At 42.0% G+C, this 16,189-nt stretch overlaps 1 protein-coding gene across 1 annotated transcript; it reads left to right on the top strand.

The window, feature by feature from the left end:
- Nucleotides 1-2,064: 2,064 nt before the first annotated feature.
- On the top strand, nt 2,065-12,276 carry LOC120055761 (Y+L amino acid transporter 2-like). The gene is made up of 10 exons (XM_039003709.1): nt 2,065-3,143; nt 3,592-4,116; nt 5,323-5,448; nt 6,253-6,397; nt 7,157-7,280; nt 8,630-8,733; nt 9,117-9,213; nt 9,427-9,576; nt 9,765-9,948; nt 11,377-12,276. Exons 2-10 carry the CDS (start codon nt 3,609-3,611, stop codon nt 11,469-11,471), a joined length of 1,533 nt encoding a protein of 510 aa, XP_038859637.1. The 5' UTR covers nt 2,065-3,143; nt 3,592-3,608; the 3' UTR covers nt 11,472-12,276.
- Nucleotides 12,277-16,189: the final 3,913 nt, after the last annotated feature.

The raw sequence follows: 16,189 nt of genomic DNA, 5'->3' as shown, positions 1-16,189 counted from the left end.
TATTTGCAGAATGTCGGCCAAAATCCATCACATTCCATCTTCTCCCACTGCCCGCCAGTGGGCTTCCTCTCACTACCATATTTGGTAGTGGAAACGCCAACCAGATGCTACACATTTATACATCCAGTGAAATATCTGTCTCATTGTTCTATCTGTGGTAATAATGTCAGGGTTCGTACGGTCATGAAAATCATGGAAAGGTCATGGAATTTTAAATTGGTGTTTTTCAGGCCTGGAAGATTTTGGGGAAATAATCAAATCCCAAAAGTTTTGGTAAAGTAATGGGGATTTATTTTAATGTAATTCATTTTGGCACAGTTTTTAAATATTTTGTCAATCAAATAAAAATCTACATACCAGCCAGGATCCGAATGACACTTTAGCCTGTCTGTGTTTGCGCGTACACGAGTGGGCCGTTGGTCAAGGAGAGACAATCGGGTATTGCATCAGCAGGTTGGCCTATATACCCTATAAAATATGATAGAGAACAGACTAATAACTAGGTAGCCAATTCAAAAAAGATATTGTAACCTCTAGTTATCTGTTTAGCTATTATTAATACGTATTGATGTTTTCGTCTTGTCCCAAAAAACGTACCACCGACACTCGCGAATAAGACGATACAAAGTTGATTCATTTAATAAACGATAACGTTACATACAAAGTTGATTCATTCTTGTTTTTACGAAACGAACGATTCACTTCGAGTTTGAATTAGTTGGGATTCGGTTCAGTCAGCCTGCAAACACTTCTAAGGCAGCTAAGATAAACATGACTAAACTAAAAAAATGTGTGCGCTTGCTTCAGCTGGAAAAAAAATATTTGTAGCCAACCAGAGCCATTTGAACTTTGATATACACTGAATGTACAGACATGAATAATTAGTTGCACCCCCCCTTTTGCCCTCAGAACAGCCTCAATTCGTCATGGCATGGATTTAATGTATCGAAAGCGTTCCACAGGGATGCTGGCCCATGTTGACTTCAATGCTTCCCACAGTTGTGTCAAGTTGGCTGGATGTCCTTTTGGTGGTGGACCATTCTTGATACACATGGGAAACTGTTGAACATGGAAAAACCCAGCTGCGTTGCAGTTCCTGACACAAGCCGGTGCGCCTGGCACCTACTACTGTACCTCGTGCAATGGCACTTAAATCTTTTGTCTTGCCCATTCACCCTCTGAATGGCACACATACACAATCCATGTCTCAATTGTCTCAAGGCTCAAAAATCCTTCTTTAACTTGCCTCCTCCCCTTCATATACACCGATTGAAGTGGATTTAACAAGTGACATCAACAAGGGATCATGGCTTTCACCAGGATTCACCTGGTCAGTCTTTGTCATGGAGCAGATGTCCTTAATGTTTTGTACACTCGGAGTATTAAATTAGTAAGTTATTTCAAAAGTCATGAAATGTTGTAATGTTGCAATGTTGTACATCAAGGGTGGCCAACCATCCTCCAGGAGAGCTAATGGGTGTGCGGGCTTTTATTCCACATTTTAGAAATGAGCTGCTCAACTGGACCTTGATAAAATCGCGCTGATGTGTTTGAGCCGGGCTTGATCAAAAGCCTTCACACCCATTAGCTTTGCGGGGGGTTAAGTGCCTTGCACAACCACAGGAGATGTACCATGGGATCAGATAGCAGCCTCCCAGTGTCAATACCACATTTCACTTACTTCGTTAAACGTACGTAGAGGCGCCGCTAATGGTTGGTCATGGAAATATTGTTAGAAGTCATGGAAAAGTCCTAAAATTCCATCTGTCAAAATGTGTCTGAAACCTGTACTGGGAAACACTATAATTCCGCTGTTAGCGCCAGATCTAGTATATTATGGACATTTTCTGAAATTACAATGCAAAAATTCAAAGAAATCCTATGTGTAGCAACTTTCATATGGATGCATATGGATAAACATGAATCGTCAATAATGCTGAGTGAGAAAGTTACAGAGGAACAAAGACCATAGCCCCCCCCCCCCAAATGCTAACCTCTCACCATTACCAATAACATGGGAGGTTAGCATTTTTTGGGGGGAGGGGGTATGATCATTGTTCCTCTGTAACTTTCTCACTCATCATTCATGATTATCCAATACATTACTTACTATTCATTTCTATTGGTCACATCATAATCCGCAACACAACCAAAACAAATGCACCCAACAAGTTCCTAGTGTCCTAGGAATATGGGACCAAATAAACTTTTGACTACATTTAAAACACTATAAGTGAATTTGTACAAATACTTATTAGCCCTTAAAATGGGGGGGGGGGGACTAGATACACAGAGTGCGTATACTGTATTTCTAAACACTAAAACAGAGTTGGAGTCATTGCAGCTCAAGGTGGCACAACAAGCTGTGTAGTGTTAAGGCAAAAACCAAAACGTGCACCCCTTGGGGTCCCGAGAACCGAGTTTGGGAAACGCTGCCCTATGTAGTCAGTCATACAAGAAAATAGAATATCAAGTGTGTCATCTTATAAGACCTTCCAGAACCAGCCTATGGTTCTACTGTATGCCTCTTTCCTTCATTACCCCACCATACTACTGTTCAGACATGGTATCATGACTTCCTGTGTACAGTCAATGTATAATGTTTCCCTTATATTAGAGGCCGTGTTTGTTTGGGACTGCCATGTTGCGAAAACTAAATGGTCGGGGGCCAAACTGTGATAGATTTCATCATTCAAGTCTCGGCCTAGTCTTTACAGTACAGGAATGTGCAGCTACAAAGTAATTCAAGGACACTTGAGTGGGATCAATGATGGGACTTGACTCCACAATAATATCCACGTAAACATTTTGGTTTGGTTTTACTCGGCCCAGTGAACTGCATCCCACGTCTATCTGGACTCCCTCAGGGCAAGAAGAGTGGGGGTGGGCTCTCTTTCGGAGTACAGACATTCTCCCGAAATAGCAGGAGAGAGGGCGTCATCGCTGGAAAAACAGCCGTTGCACTGGGATTGCAACACTGACTGTCCTGTTGCTACCTCTCAACTGTGTGAGCTCCTCCAGTTATCTTTGAGTCAGGAAACTCATCTTGTGGGGATATGACTGGTCGACGTTTGAGCATTCAGCCTTAGAAGAGGAAAATCCCTGATTCTCTGTTGTGACCCTTGTTCTCTTGTAGACAACAGGTAGGTGGTGCAGTAAATGTATATATTTGTTACTATCTTTTATCACTAGATCATTGGGTTTCTCGATTTTGTTTTCTACCCGTGACTTGAACTCATTGTGTAGACGACCATGGTAGAGGAGACTTACTTGTGACCAGAACATTGTGTCCATTTGTACAATTACAATTGCATAGAATGTATATTTGACCCTGCTGAAAGTCTAAGAGAGCAGGTGCTCTGGCTCTCCTTTAGAGGACATGGCAGGAGAATTGTTTCGGTTTTAGTATCAGGGAGGCCAATCCAAACTTAAAGAGATACTTCACCCCAAAATCGAACAAAACTAAAGTGAAAGATTGGCACAGTTTTTTAAATGTAATTGGTTTTGGAATTAACTGAGGGTGGGCACTGTCAAATATTTTAATCGGAATACATTTGATTAACTTGACCTTTAACCTCCTGTTTTCCTCAGCTCCTCATTAAGGCAGAATGAGAGAGAAGCTGGCTGCCATGTCGCGATCGCTATGCCCCAGCTCGCAGGCCGAGTCCAGCGACGACCTAAAGACACCGAATGGCGGCGAAGAAAAGATGCAAATGAAGCGCGAGATTTCCCTCCCCAATGGCATCTGCCTCATCGTGGGCAACATGATTGGCTCTGGAATCTTTGTCTCGCCCAAAGGCGTCCTCATGCACAGCGGCTCCTACGGGCTATCGCTAGTTATCTGGGCTCTCGGCGGCATCTTTTCCGTTTTCGGAGCACTGTGCTATGCAGAGCTGGGAACCACGATCACCAAATCGGGCGCTAGTTACGCCTACATCCTGGAGTCGTTTGGCGGTTTCCTAGCTTTTATCAGGCTGTGGACGTCCATCCTGCTCATTGAGCCGGCCAGCCAGGCGGTCATCTCGCTGACCTTCGCCAACTATCTAGTGGAGGCGTGGTACCCCACCTGCCAGCCCCCCTACGACGCCATCCGCCTCATTGCTGCCGCCTGCATCTGTAAGGGACCTGCCTCTGTTTGTTTTTACCACTAACATTAAGTTACAAATGAAGACTTTATGGACCAGTTTCCCAGACAAAGATTTAACCTAGTCCTGGACTAAAAAGCTATTTGTCCGTGTCCCAGAAATTGTCTCTTTGGGTTTTATCAATTTATATTGGGGATAACTAGGGTCTAGTAACAATGACTATTTTAGGGAAAGACTCAAAACATTTCCAGAATTGTTCTTTGAGAGGCTTCTGGTAGAGGTGTGTCTATTCATGTCTGTCTAAACATGTGGTTGTGAAGAATAGAATTGACTTTGCTCTATTTTTGGAATGAAGGGTGTTTTGGAAAGTAAATTTTTTGTGTGTAATGGTACTACTGTATGTGGCTTTACTGGAATAAGGGCCATATTCAGATAAACCACGCTCTTTAGTCACGCAAACACATCCTCAACTGAATGCCCAGTCAGAGAATTAAAATTGCCCTGCACTCACTTTGCTTTGTGCGGCTCCTCTTGGCCATCTGAAACTGGCACTGAGCTGGTATTTAGGTTAGAGAGCAGCAATGCCATGATTCAGCCACACTGTCCAGACTAGAGTTTCCCTCAGCCCAGAGACATCTGCCACTAATGCAAGAGAGGCTGACAGCCAGCATGAATCAGCTACGATCTGTGTCTGTGGTTCATTAACCTAGTAACTACAGTGCTTGTCTGTGTAAAACAGGCCCCATTTAATGGTTCTCTCCTGGTCAGGACACATAATTAGGAAAACTCTGGGCCCTAGATTGGTTTGACTGAAGTTTGGTTTCTCCTCGCAAGCACACGTGCACACACACACACACACACACACGTTTGACTCATCATTATGGAGTGAGAGAGACACACACATTCCGTTAAACATGCCATTATTTTTTATCTGCCAGTAGTGTACCATCTCCGTTCCATCAGTTTCATGGCAGTGAAGGGATGTGAGGTGCTTGCCTTTCCCTCTGCTTCAGTTACCATTAGTTTCAGTTACACAAACAGTACAGATTGTTCTGTGACAGAGAGATCAACTATTTTGGGATTTGGAAGGGGTAACTCAGGAGCACACTGATATTACAAAAAAACAATGTTCTACTTTTCTTCTGCTTTGTCCTTTTTTTCTCCTCTACTTTGCATCTGTTTCCTACAAAATATAATCTCTCTCACCCCCCCACCCCTCTCTCCCTCTCTTCGCCAGGCATGCTTATCTTTGTAAACTGTGCCTATGTTAAGTGGGGAACCATGGTCCAGGATCTGTTCACCTACGCCAAGCTCATGTCACTCATCCTCATCATCATTATAGGTATCATGAAGATAGCCAAAGGTAGGAGAGATTGGGATATGGCCGGAGGATTCACTTTTCTTTTTTTGCTGATTGTAGACTTCCTCCATGCCGTTTTTAAAATTGTTTGCTAGCTTGTTATTTAGCAACGTCCACTATAATCTGGCTAACATTATAGCTAGCACTGCTAGCGGAATGGCTGTTTCTGTTAGCAGCCATTTTAAAGCACGGGGAAAGTGAGGGAGGGCACCACTTTTTGTGGAAGGGAGAGCCCTTTCCCCATGCTTTTGAATGCATTGCTATCAGAAACGATCCCTTTTCACTAGCATTGCTACATTCTCCGAAACGATACCCTAGGGAATTTGACAAAAAGATGAGTAACATCCCTTTAAAGGGGAAATCTGCAGTACAAACACAACAGCAAAGCATACACCCAGCCACATTTTTGGTAAAAACTGAGGGATGAGGCTGAATAAATGTAACCACGCTCAAATTCATAGACAAAGCTCTGGTTACGAGGACTGACTATCCATGATATCAAAAGTATACTTTTGAGGCTATTTAAGTGTTTGTTTACAATTATAGTATTTACAAACAATGGAGTAAAATTAGCTTTATATTTTTGAACTAAGCTCATGAGGCATTTAGAAGATACTGTATATAAGGAATCACTGGGCATATTGTATATCGTTAATTAAAAAATCCCAAAAATGAATCACCAATCTCAGATTACCCCTTTGAATGTTCAGAGTGACAAGGGGGAAAAAAGATATGCAATAGAAGGGATTAATGCTACATTTCTCTTTCTCTCTGCCTCGTCTCCCTATTTCACCCTCCTGCCTGTAGGAGAAACCCAGAACTTTCAGAATCCGTTTGAGGGTTCCTCCACAGAGCCTGGCCCTATAGCTCTGGCCCTCTACTCTGCTCTGTTCTCCTACTCTGGCTGGGACACACTCAACTTTGTCACAGAGGAGATCCAGAACCCAGAGAGGTAATCTCCCCATTTTCACATTATTTTATAAAGGGGCCATACATTCTGATGGCAAGTCTTACAAGGCATTATACATGCATGATTTTTATTCATATTTTTTTTGTTGATCAGATCTGTCTTAGCCCAGAGAGTGGTGGATTTGTTAGCAGGCGTTATACACCCAACAAAGGATACATCTCCTCTTCCACTCTCATAGCCTTCGCCCATTATAAACGCAAACATATTTCAGACTGTACTGTGTATCACTGTACTCGTGCCTGGTTTAATTCGAGTTCAGCCCATATTCAGAGTAGCTGCGTCAGTAGTGTCATCCCCAATCAGCCATGCCCCCTTCACCCAACACTTTCTGCCCTTAGAGCAAAGACAACATCACCATTCATGATTGGACTGTATATTTGGATGGTGATACGATGATTACGCACCAGGGGTAAAATGGGAGCCATGCTCAAGGCCTAATTTGGCATGGTGGCGAAGAAAGGACAAGGTCTTGAATAGAGACAAATGTTAAAGAGCATTGGGTTTATTTATACTTGGGTCTATTGTACAAGAGTCCGAAAAATGTTGTTCAGGGAACCTTTTATAATGGTGATGGATATTTTCTTATTGATGATAGATTCTTTTGGTAACAAACAATCACCAGTTTTTCCAAACATTTTTAAATAAATATTTGTGTATAAGAAGTATTGAAAATGGCCTCATCCACTAAATTAAAATGATGGATTTGTTTCGCTGACCTATTGACCTCTTTAATTGCTATAGGAACCTGCCTCTGGCCATTGCCATCTCCATGCCCATTGTGACCATCATCTACCTGCTGACCAATGTGGCCTATTACGTGGCTCTGGACATGCCCTCTCTACTAGCCAGTGACGCTGTCGCCGTGGTGAGAACCCCCTGACCCACATGCTAAAAATAGGGTCAAATATGGGGCTGTTAAGATCATGTGACCTGTCTCTGTGTCCGTGTTCTGTGTTGTTAGACAGTACTATAGTACAATATAACAGATACACTAAGATGACCATTTGAATAACTTCAGGAAATGTAGGTATTTTACTAGAAGACACGTTGTTGCATGCAACATAAGTGATAGCACTGTGAATTCTAAGGGGGAATTTTAAATATAATAATTATATACCTTTGATAATTTACTGAACAAAGATATAAATGCAACATGCAACATTTTCAAAAATATCAGTCAATTGAAATTAATTCATTAGGCCCTAATCTTTTGATTTCACATGACTGGGAATACAGATATGCATCTGTTGGTCACAAATACCTTTAAAAAAAATGGGTCTCAGGATCTCATCACGGTATCTCTGTGCATTCAAATTGCCATTGATTAAAAGCCATTGTGTTCGTTGTCCGTAGCTTATGCCTGCCCATACAATAACCCCAACGCCACCATGGAGCACTCTGTTCACAACGTTGACATCAGCAAATTGCTCGCCCACACGACGCCATACACGTGGCCTGCGGTTGTGAGGCCTGTTGGACGTACTGCTGAAATCTCTAAAACGAGAGGTCTGCTGGGTGCAAACTTGAACGTTGTGAAAATTCTGTGCAACTTCCAGCGTGCGTTTACTGTGAACACTAAGGTTGTACCCGCTTTAAGTTACAGTTTCAGACAGTGGTCAAGTAGGCTTTACAAAATAAAATGCATTATTATTCCCATACCATTATTCCAGAGAATCAGACAAATTATGCTACCCTCTGCTTATTGGCTACTTAGATTATTCAAGCCTGTCTCAAAATACAACACTGCCCCTTTAAGACCAAGCATAGAGGGAACATTGGTTGGATGCGGCTTATGGTAGAGAAATGAACATTCAATTTTCTGGCAACAGCTCTGGTGGACATTCCTGCAGTCACCATACCAATTGCCATACCAATTGCACGCGCCAAAGCATTGTGTTGTGTGACAAAACCGAACATTTTAGAGTTACCTTTTATTGTCCCCAGCACAAGGTGCACCTGTGTAATGATCATGCTGCTTAATCAGTTTATTGATGTGCCACACCTGTCAGATGGATGGATTATATTGTCAAATTAGAAATGCTCCGTAACAGGGATGTAAAAAATTTGCACAAAATTTGAGAGGAATAATCTTTTTGTGCATATGGACATTTCTGGGAATTTTTATTTCAGCTCATGAAACATGGAAGCAACATTTTACATGTGTTTATTTTTGTTCAGTGTATTTTACTGAACCCATTTCATCTAATCCCACAGACTTTTGGAAATGCGGTACTGGGACCGTTCAAATGGATCATTCCCATTTCCGTGGCCATGTCCTGCTATGGAGGACTCAACGCCTCCATCATCGCTGCCTCCAGGTACTGACCACATTTTTCTGAAGTTTAAAGGGATAGTTCACTTTTTGAAGCTTTAGCTTTCTTTATTTTTTTACATGCATCTAAGGTGTTGCTGTTTCATCAAAACGTTTTTAAGTTTGTTAGATGGTTATTCAGCAACCAATGTCAACAATCACCCAGCTAGCATAATTGGAGCATGTAGCATGATAGTGAAAACGTATTGAACTAGTTAGTGGTCATTGAAAGCCAGAGCTTTATCCCTTCAATGACTGGCAATGGACGTTATCTGAGATATTTGAATGTCCTACAATCAACCTGTGGTTAGACCACCTCAGATATTAAAATCAAGTTTTACGTCCGAAGCGCTGAAACATTCCATTGTGGCCGCTGAATGCCCTGTCCAGGTTGTTTTTCGTGGGGGCGAGAGAGGGACACCTTCCAAACAGTCTAAGTATGATCCAGGCGGAGCGCTACACACCTGTCCCCGCCCTCATATTCAACGTGAGTGACATCACATCTCCATAGAGCATAATGCTCTCTTTTTGATAACTTACTGTATAGTATATCTCTCAGGTCACAAGTGCGGGCCATGGCCCATCTAAAGCAACCCAAAAGGAATCTGTGATCTATCTTTTGAGAAACACTAGTCTATGGTGCATTCAGATCAGACCCATAGTGGAATGTCACTCATCCCTGGGTTGTGTGTTCTTGCAGGGGTTGATGGGCTTGATCTTTCTGTGCGTGGAGGACGTGTTCCAGCTCATCAACTACTTCAGCTTCAGCTACTGGCTCTACGTGGGCCTGTCTGTGGCCGGCCTCATCTACCTGCGCTTCACTCAGCCAGACAGACACAGACCTGTTAAGGTAATGTTAGAAAGATTGGTGTCTGAATTTGAGTCTGTGTGTTTGATTGGCTTGTCTCACTCGCTCACACACATACAGACGAGAGAGAGGGATGCCAATGGATGAGTAAACTTGCATCTGCATAGTTGTGTATCATCACCATAGCTTGACCTGCTGTATCCTGGCTAACCACTGGCTCCTCTCCACAGCTCTCCCTGTTCTTTCCCTTCGTTTACTGCCTGTGCAGTCTGTTCCTGGTCATCGTCCCTCTGTACGGCGATACCATTAACTCCCTCATAGGGATCGGCATCGCCCTGTCTGGAGTGCCTGTCTACTACGTGGCCATATACCTGCCTGAAGACAGGAGGCCCAAGTTTATATCCAGACTAAATGGTAAGGATCAGAGCTGTAGACACACAGACACAGGACTCGTTTCCCAGAGCCATTTTAAGACTACTTCAGGACTTGAAAGCATGCTAAATGGAAATGTTTTTTTGAACGTGCTTTTTAGTCCAGGAGTTTGTCAAACCGTCCCCCATTTTTGCAGAAAATTACTAACAGATTCATATGCATTATAGCTAGAAAGTAACTGTCTTGGAAGTTTTGCGATCTTGAATTCTAATTCTGCCATTTCATGTCTGAACAAATATGATTTCAATTTGTGTGTAGCAGAATGGCGTGTCCACACATTTTCATGTGTTGCGGATTCATATGTTTAAGAATGAAAAGTTGAAAGTGTGACCGAAAAATCTAAAGATGGGGTATCTTTTTGAAGCATCTTAGTAAAGGGTGCTAAGTTGGAAGTCTGTAGGAACGCCTGAGTTTATTGGGTGGCTGATTAACAAAGAGTGCCACTGTAGGCAAGAGACAGATATACAGTGAGTGTACAAAATATTAGGAACACCTTCCTAATATTGAGTTGCATCCCTTTTTCCTCTCAGAACAGCCTCAATACCTCGGGGCATGGACTCTACAAGGTGTCGGAAGCGTTCCACAGGGATGCTGGCCGATGTTGACTCCAATGCTTCCAACAGTTGTGTCAAGTTGGCTGGATGTCTTTTGGGTGGTGGACCATTCTTGATACAAACTGTTGAGCGTGAAAAACCCTGCAGCATCTGGCACCTACTACCATACCCCGTTCAAAGGCACTTAAATATTTTATCTTGCCTATTCACCCTCTGAATGGCACACATACACAGTCCATGTCTCAATTGTCTCAAGCTTAGAAATCCTTCTTTAACCTGCTTCCTCCCCTTCATCTACACTGATTGAAGTGGATTTAACAGGTGACATCAACAAGGGATTATAGCTTTCATCACCTGGATTCACCTGGTCAGTCTATGTCATGGAAAGAGTAGGTGTCCTTAATGTTTTGTACACAGTGTATTTACTATTGATGGTGACAGGAAGGATAAATTACTCCTTTTGGGGGTTTCAGAAGGTTATCAGCACTGTAGCAACCACAGCTCTGTCTGTTACAAATTGATTGTTGTGCATCCTATCCATGTTGACCAGTGAACAACAAGTCCTCTGAGTGTAATTTGATTAGACTGTTTTTAGACTCAGTGGTTTGTTTTTGGCTCTGGATCTGGGGACTAGGAGTATATCATTAAATGTGGTTCAGGGAAATGCCATGTTTATCAGTCCACAATGTCACACTCTGTCCCTGAGCTTTGCTTATCAAGCCCCAATGTGACTTAGTAGTCTGGTGTATCACATTAAAGAAACCACATATATCAAAATGTATTTTGGCTTTTCCAACAAACTCTGCCTGACCTCTTGTTTACATTTCTCTCTGTCTCTCTCCCCTCTCCTTGCCAGCCTGGGTCACCAAATACACCCAGATCATGTTGTACTGCTGTCTGACTGAACTTGATGTGGAACCAGAGAAGCTAGGAGACAGCAAAACTCAGTGAGGAGGCCTGGTGGCACCCCTCTCCTGGCCCATGCCACGCATGATGCACATGCCTGGAACACGAAACCTGACTGAGCCATGCGTGGACAAAGGCTGCACTGAAGGGTTGGCTGGTGGGGGCTCGATGCTTGCCCAAGTACCACATTGCATTCTCAAAGGCTTTCCATGTCTTGAGGACAAAAGAGGAGCTGGTACTTGATCATGTGCGAAGAAACTGATAACTGTGGGATTATTATTTTTTGGTGAACATTATATTTTCCTATAAGAGCATGACTGCTCATTGTGTAATATGCTCATGGTAATATAATGTAATGTGCTTACCCATGTTCTTCTTCAAGTGTTTATACCTTAATGTTCCTCCAAGAGGTTTGCCTAGTTATTTCTTTGGATAGCACTTACAGTACATGTCCTACAGTTCTGACAGTCAACAGTCTTTGGCTTGTCTTTTTGTGCTGAGTCACTGAGTCACTTTGTGCTGAGTCACTAAGTGGGGGTCTGACAATGTTATGACTTACAAAACATGGCCGAATGGACCAATCGGTATGCTGTAAATTACATACAGTAGAACTAATCACATAACGTATGTATTAATTACAATATGAGCTCTCAAACAGGGATTTGATTATTAAAGTGTTTGGTTTTTAATTGCTCAATGATTATATTTCAATGCGCTAGTACCTAAAACTGTTGTGGCCTACCATTTTATTTAGCTAGGCTTGGGCTCCAATGCAACCCATTTTTATCTCAATATCAAATCATTTCTGGGTAACAATTAAATACCTTACTGTGACTGTTTTTCAAATAAAATGGACAAAAAGAAACAAATAGCTTCTTAGCAAAGAGTAATTTCTCAAGCAAGAATTTTGCTAGGACTATCTGTGAGTGGTCTGAGTGGGTAGGGGAAAACTGAAAACTAGCCGTTATTGATAGAGGTTTGGAACTCTTTCTTATTGGTCTATTAATCAATTTACCACGTGGTGATGTCACCGGGCAGACCAATACGCCATCCCACCAAATCAGGCTGAAATTTCAGGCAGTCTTTTTAAACAGCTTTTTACACTAAAATGGCATTATCATAATTTTCACTATTTCACAGTATTATTCCAACTTCATAGTGCAGACATGTATACAAAACACAGGAAATCACATTTTTGATAACACTAGGCCTTTAAAGCTCTGAGTTAGGGTCAATAGCACTGTATTTCACTTTTATAGTGGCCTGAATCGTGTTATATTTGATGTTTTCATGAAGCTAGAGACTTAAAGTAGTCGTCAGGGCTATTTGCAAAGTATAATTTTCAAATCGTTTGGATGTTAGGCAATCTGGCACACGTGGACCACTGTCACAACTTTTTTCTCTCTGTTTCCTCAGCCCACCTTCTCCCTTTACCAACCTTATCCTATCCCTCTCTCCTTTACTCCATGTCTTTTCCCTTCATTATTTTTCTCTGTCTCTCTCTTCCTCGTTCTTGGGAGATGTTACAACACCTGATTAGGGTGTAGTTATGGCTTTTGACATTTTGATAAAGATTTGATTGATCCTTACCCAAAAGGTGTTCCATTTTACGTTCTTGAGCATATGAGTTAAAGCTGTGATTAGTCAAATCATGTGTTGTTTCCTTGTTACCATAATTGTCTAGTATGAATTAAATATTGAATATCTATTTTCATATCTCCCATACCTCTAATGCCTTTTCATTTCCAAGGCTCATGTTATGTCAAGAGTTGACCTGCTTTTAAACTGCTGTCTAATCAAAACATCTAATTATAGCATTTCACATCTTTAAATAATATGGTAGCTCCACTCCAAATCCTGAAAGGCATCATCCTCACACAGTGCACCTGGCACCTGTTGGGTTTGTTCCATTCAATCGTATTGGTCGCTGACATTGATAACACACAAAACATGATTCACTGCTCTGCTGCTGTTTCCTATATTCTGTAGCTTCAATCTCCACAACACTCAAAACTCGTATCTGCGACTGTACATCTCTTGATTTTATGGTTGGACATTAAGGATGGGGATTCCTTTTTCCCTTTGACCGGTTTAATAATGTGACCATTTCTGTGCTAAATGGTACTTTACATAAACTTGATCATGATCACTGTATTGCTGATTCTTGTCCAGTCTTACTGTCACCTACTCTCAGGCAGAGTATTTGAGCGGAGCAGAGCGAGGAGTGGAGGGTACCTAATTTGACTGGAGTGGGGAGCGAGTTTCCCGAAGGCTGGAGCTTTGGCCTTCTTGCCCGCTCCAGTAGCACTCACTTCACCAGCTCAGGGCATCATGCATTAGTAGTCTACTTGTGTGCTGCTATACCCCCCTTCCTTTAGCTACTTTCATGGAGTTCGCTAAATATTTTCATAAGGAAACTGATAAAACACACAGGTGCTAAATCAAGGTGACTTACAAAGATGAGGGAATGGGGTGATGTAGTGTCCACACCTAAATAATCATTGTGGAATCTGAAAAGACAGGTATCCCGAAAGCATGATGGTGTACTTACCAATTGCACATGCTAACAGAAAGAAACGAGGTGGGTAGCTAGCTAAGTGTGTTATTGTAGCAAAGTATTTATAAACAAAAAAAAACAGATCTCTTAAAAGTTTCGTAAATTTTCGTTCTATTATCTATACAATAGGCCATCATTGATTTTGGCCCAATAGGCCTGGCATATTACCTCTTTCAAGGAGCTTTCTGTTTTGAGAGGGTTATCTTACCTAAAGATCCGTTAGGTCTACCTACAGAAAAATAAAAAAAACAGCCAAGCATCCCTGCCCAGCCTGGCAAAATTTGCTCAAAGGGTGTTTAGCAGTGGCTCTGGAAGTGCTGAGAGGGTATTATCCTCTGCTGGCCTGCTCTCCAGGCACCATCGCATGAGCCTGAAGCCACAGATGTTTCTAAAAATGAATTCAAAGTCACTAATAAGCCTAATAAGGCATTTTTTGTTTAATTTGTATTTAATTCTAAGTAAGTCACAGCCTATATGTGCAATTTATAGACTATAAGGATTTAATACATGAAATGTTAAATTGCTGAGTGCTTAATGTCACTGCCAGCCTAGTGTCACACTTGCAAATGTTTCACAATGTATTTATTTTTTGGCTATAGACTTGAAATTATTTAGCCTAAATAATTCATTTTTGTGCCATCTTAGGCTATCTGGCTGTCTGGCTCCTGACGTATAGTGTTCATATGCTATTTATATGCTGTTTATTACGACATATTTAAAATTATGAGCGCTTCTTACAGTCACCTTTTCCTGTTGTTTAATGAAATACTTTTCATTCAAATCATTTGGTTTGGTTTCAATACTTCAAAACCAAATGGTAAGTAGTCACAAAAATAGATGGGTGTTGGTTAAATTGGGATTTTTAAAATTGGGATTTTAATGAATGGAGTGAATTAGGAGCAGTAGTTTTTTTTCCTTTGAGCTAGGAGCTGTTTTTAGTGGAGCGGTGCGCAACTGCTCCATGAGCGATGAGCGGGATTTCTGACTGCTCAACTCTGCTCACATACTCTGCTCTGTTGCAACGTCTTTTCATCGGATGCAGCAAGGGCGCTGTTCTAGAGGGGGTTTCAGGGGCATTATCCTTGATCGCACTCTCACATGCTACGACAAGATCTCTAGTTAGGGGGTAGGCTCGGGTCAATGGGCTTCTGAACATTGTGTTTATTTTTTGTATTTTTTTTCTCACTACAGAGTTCCAAACTGCCTGTGGAAGCAACGTCAGCACGAGAACTGTTCATCGGGAGCTTCATGAAATTAGTTTCCATGAGCAGCCTAAGCCTAAGATCACCATGAATCATGCTTCACCATCTGGCAGTCTGACAGACAAATCTGGGTTTGGAGGATGCCAGGAGAACACCTGGCTGAATGCATATTGCCAACTGTAAAGTTTGGTGGAGAAATAATGGTCTGGGGCTGTTTTTCATGGTTCGGTCTAGGCCCCTTAAGTCCAGTTAACGCTACAGCAAACGAGGACATTCTAGATGATTCTGTGCTTCCAGCTTTGTGGCAACAGTTTGGGGAAGGCCCTTTCCTGTTTCAGCATGAAAATGCTCCCATGAACAAAGTGAGGTCAGTACAGATATGGTTTGTCGAGATCAGTGTAGAAGAACTTGATCTGCCTGCACAGACCCCTGACCTCAGCCCCATCAAACACCTTTGGGATGAATTGGAACACCGACTGCGAGCCAGGCCTAATCATCCCAACATCAGTGCCCGACCTCACTAATGCTCTTGTGGCTGAATGGAAGCAAGTCCCTGCAGCAATGTTCCAACATCTTGTGGAAACCTTCCCAGAAGAGTGGAGGCTGTTATGGCAGCAAAGGGGAGAACAACTCCATATTAATGAACATGATTTTGGAATGAGATGTTTGACAAGCAGGTGTCCACGTACTTTTGGCCATGTAGTGTAGGGGTTAACATATTTCCCAGGGTTGAATCATTTCCATGCACTCATATGAAATGCCAAGTTGTCAAATTCTATTTATGTAAATTTGTATTTCTTTTCGCACTACACTAGGTCCTAAGGTTCAGAGTCTTTGCCTAATACAATAGTGATGAGTTACCTTGCCTGACAAGACTTGTGTTAGCTCCCCAAGTAGCGGCTAGGTTTTAGCTCAAATGGCTAACAAAGACGGTCATGAACCTGGTTATGAATTGTCAATGTTCAGTGTATTACATAAAAGCTGAGGTAATAATCCTCAGTTAG

The sequence above is a fragment of the Salvelinus namaycush genome, chromosome 11 (assembly GCF_016432855.1).
Source record: "Salvelinus namaycush isolate Seneca chromosome 11, SaNama_1.0, whole genome shotgun sequence".
Lineage (NCBI taxonomy): Eukaryota > Metazoa > Chordata > Actinopteri > Salmoniformes > Salmonidae > Salvelinus > Salvelinus namaycush.
Note: the sequence above shows the minus strand (reverse complement) of the source record. Positions and strands in the feature narration are given on the sequence as shown.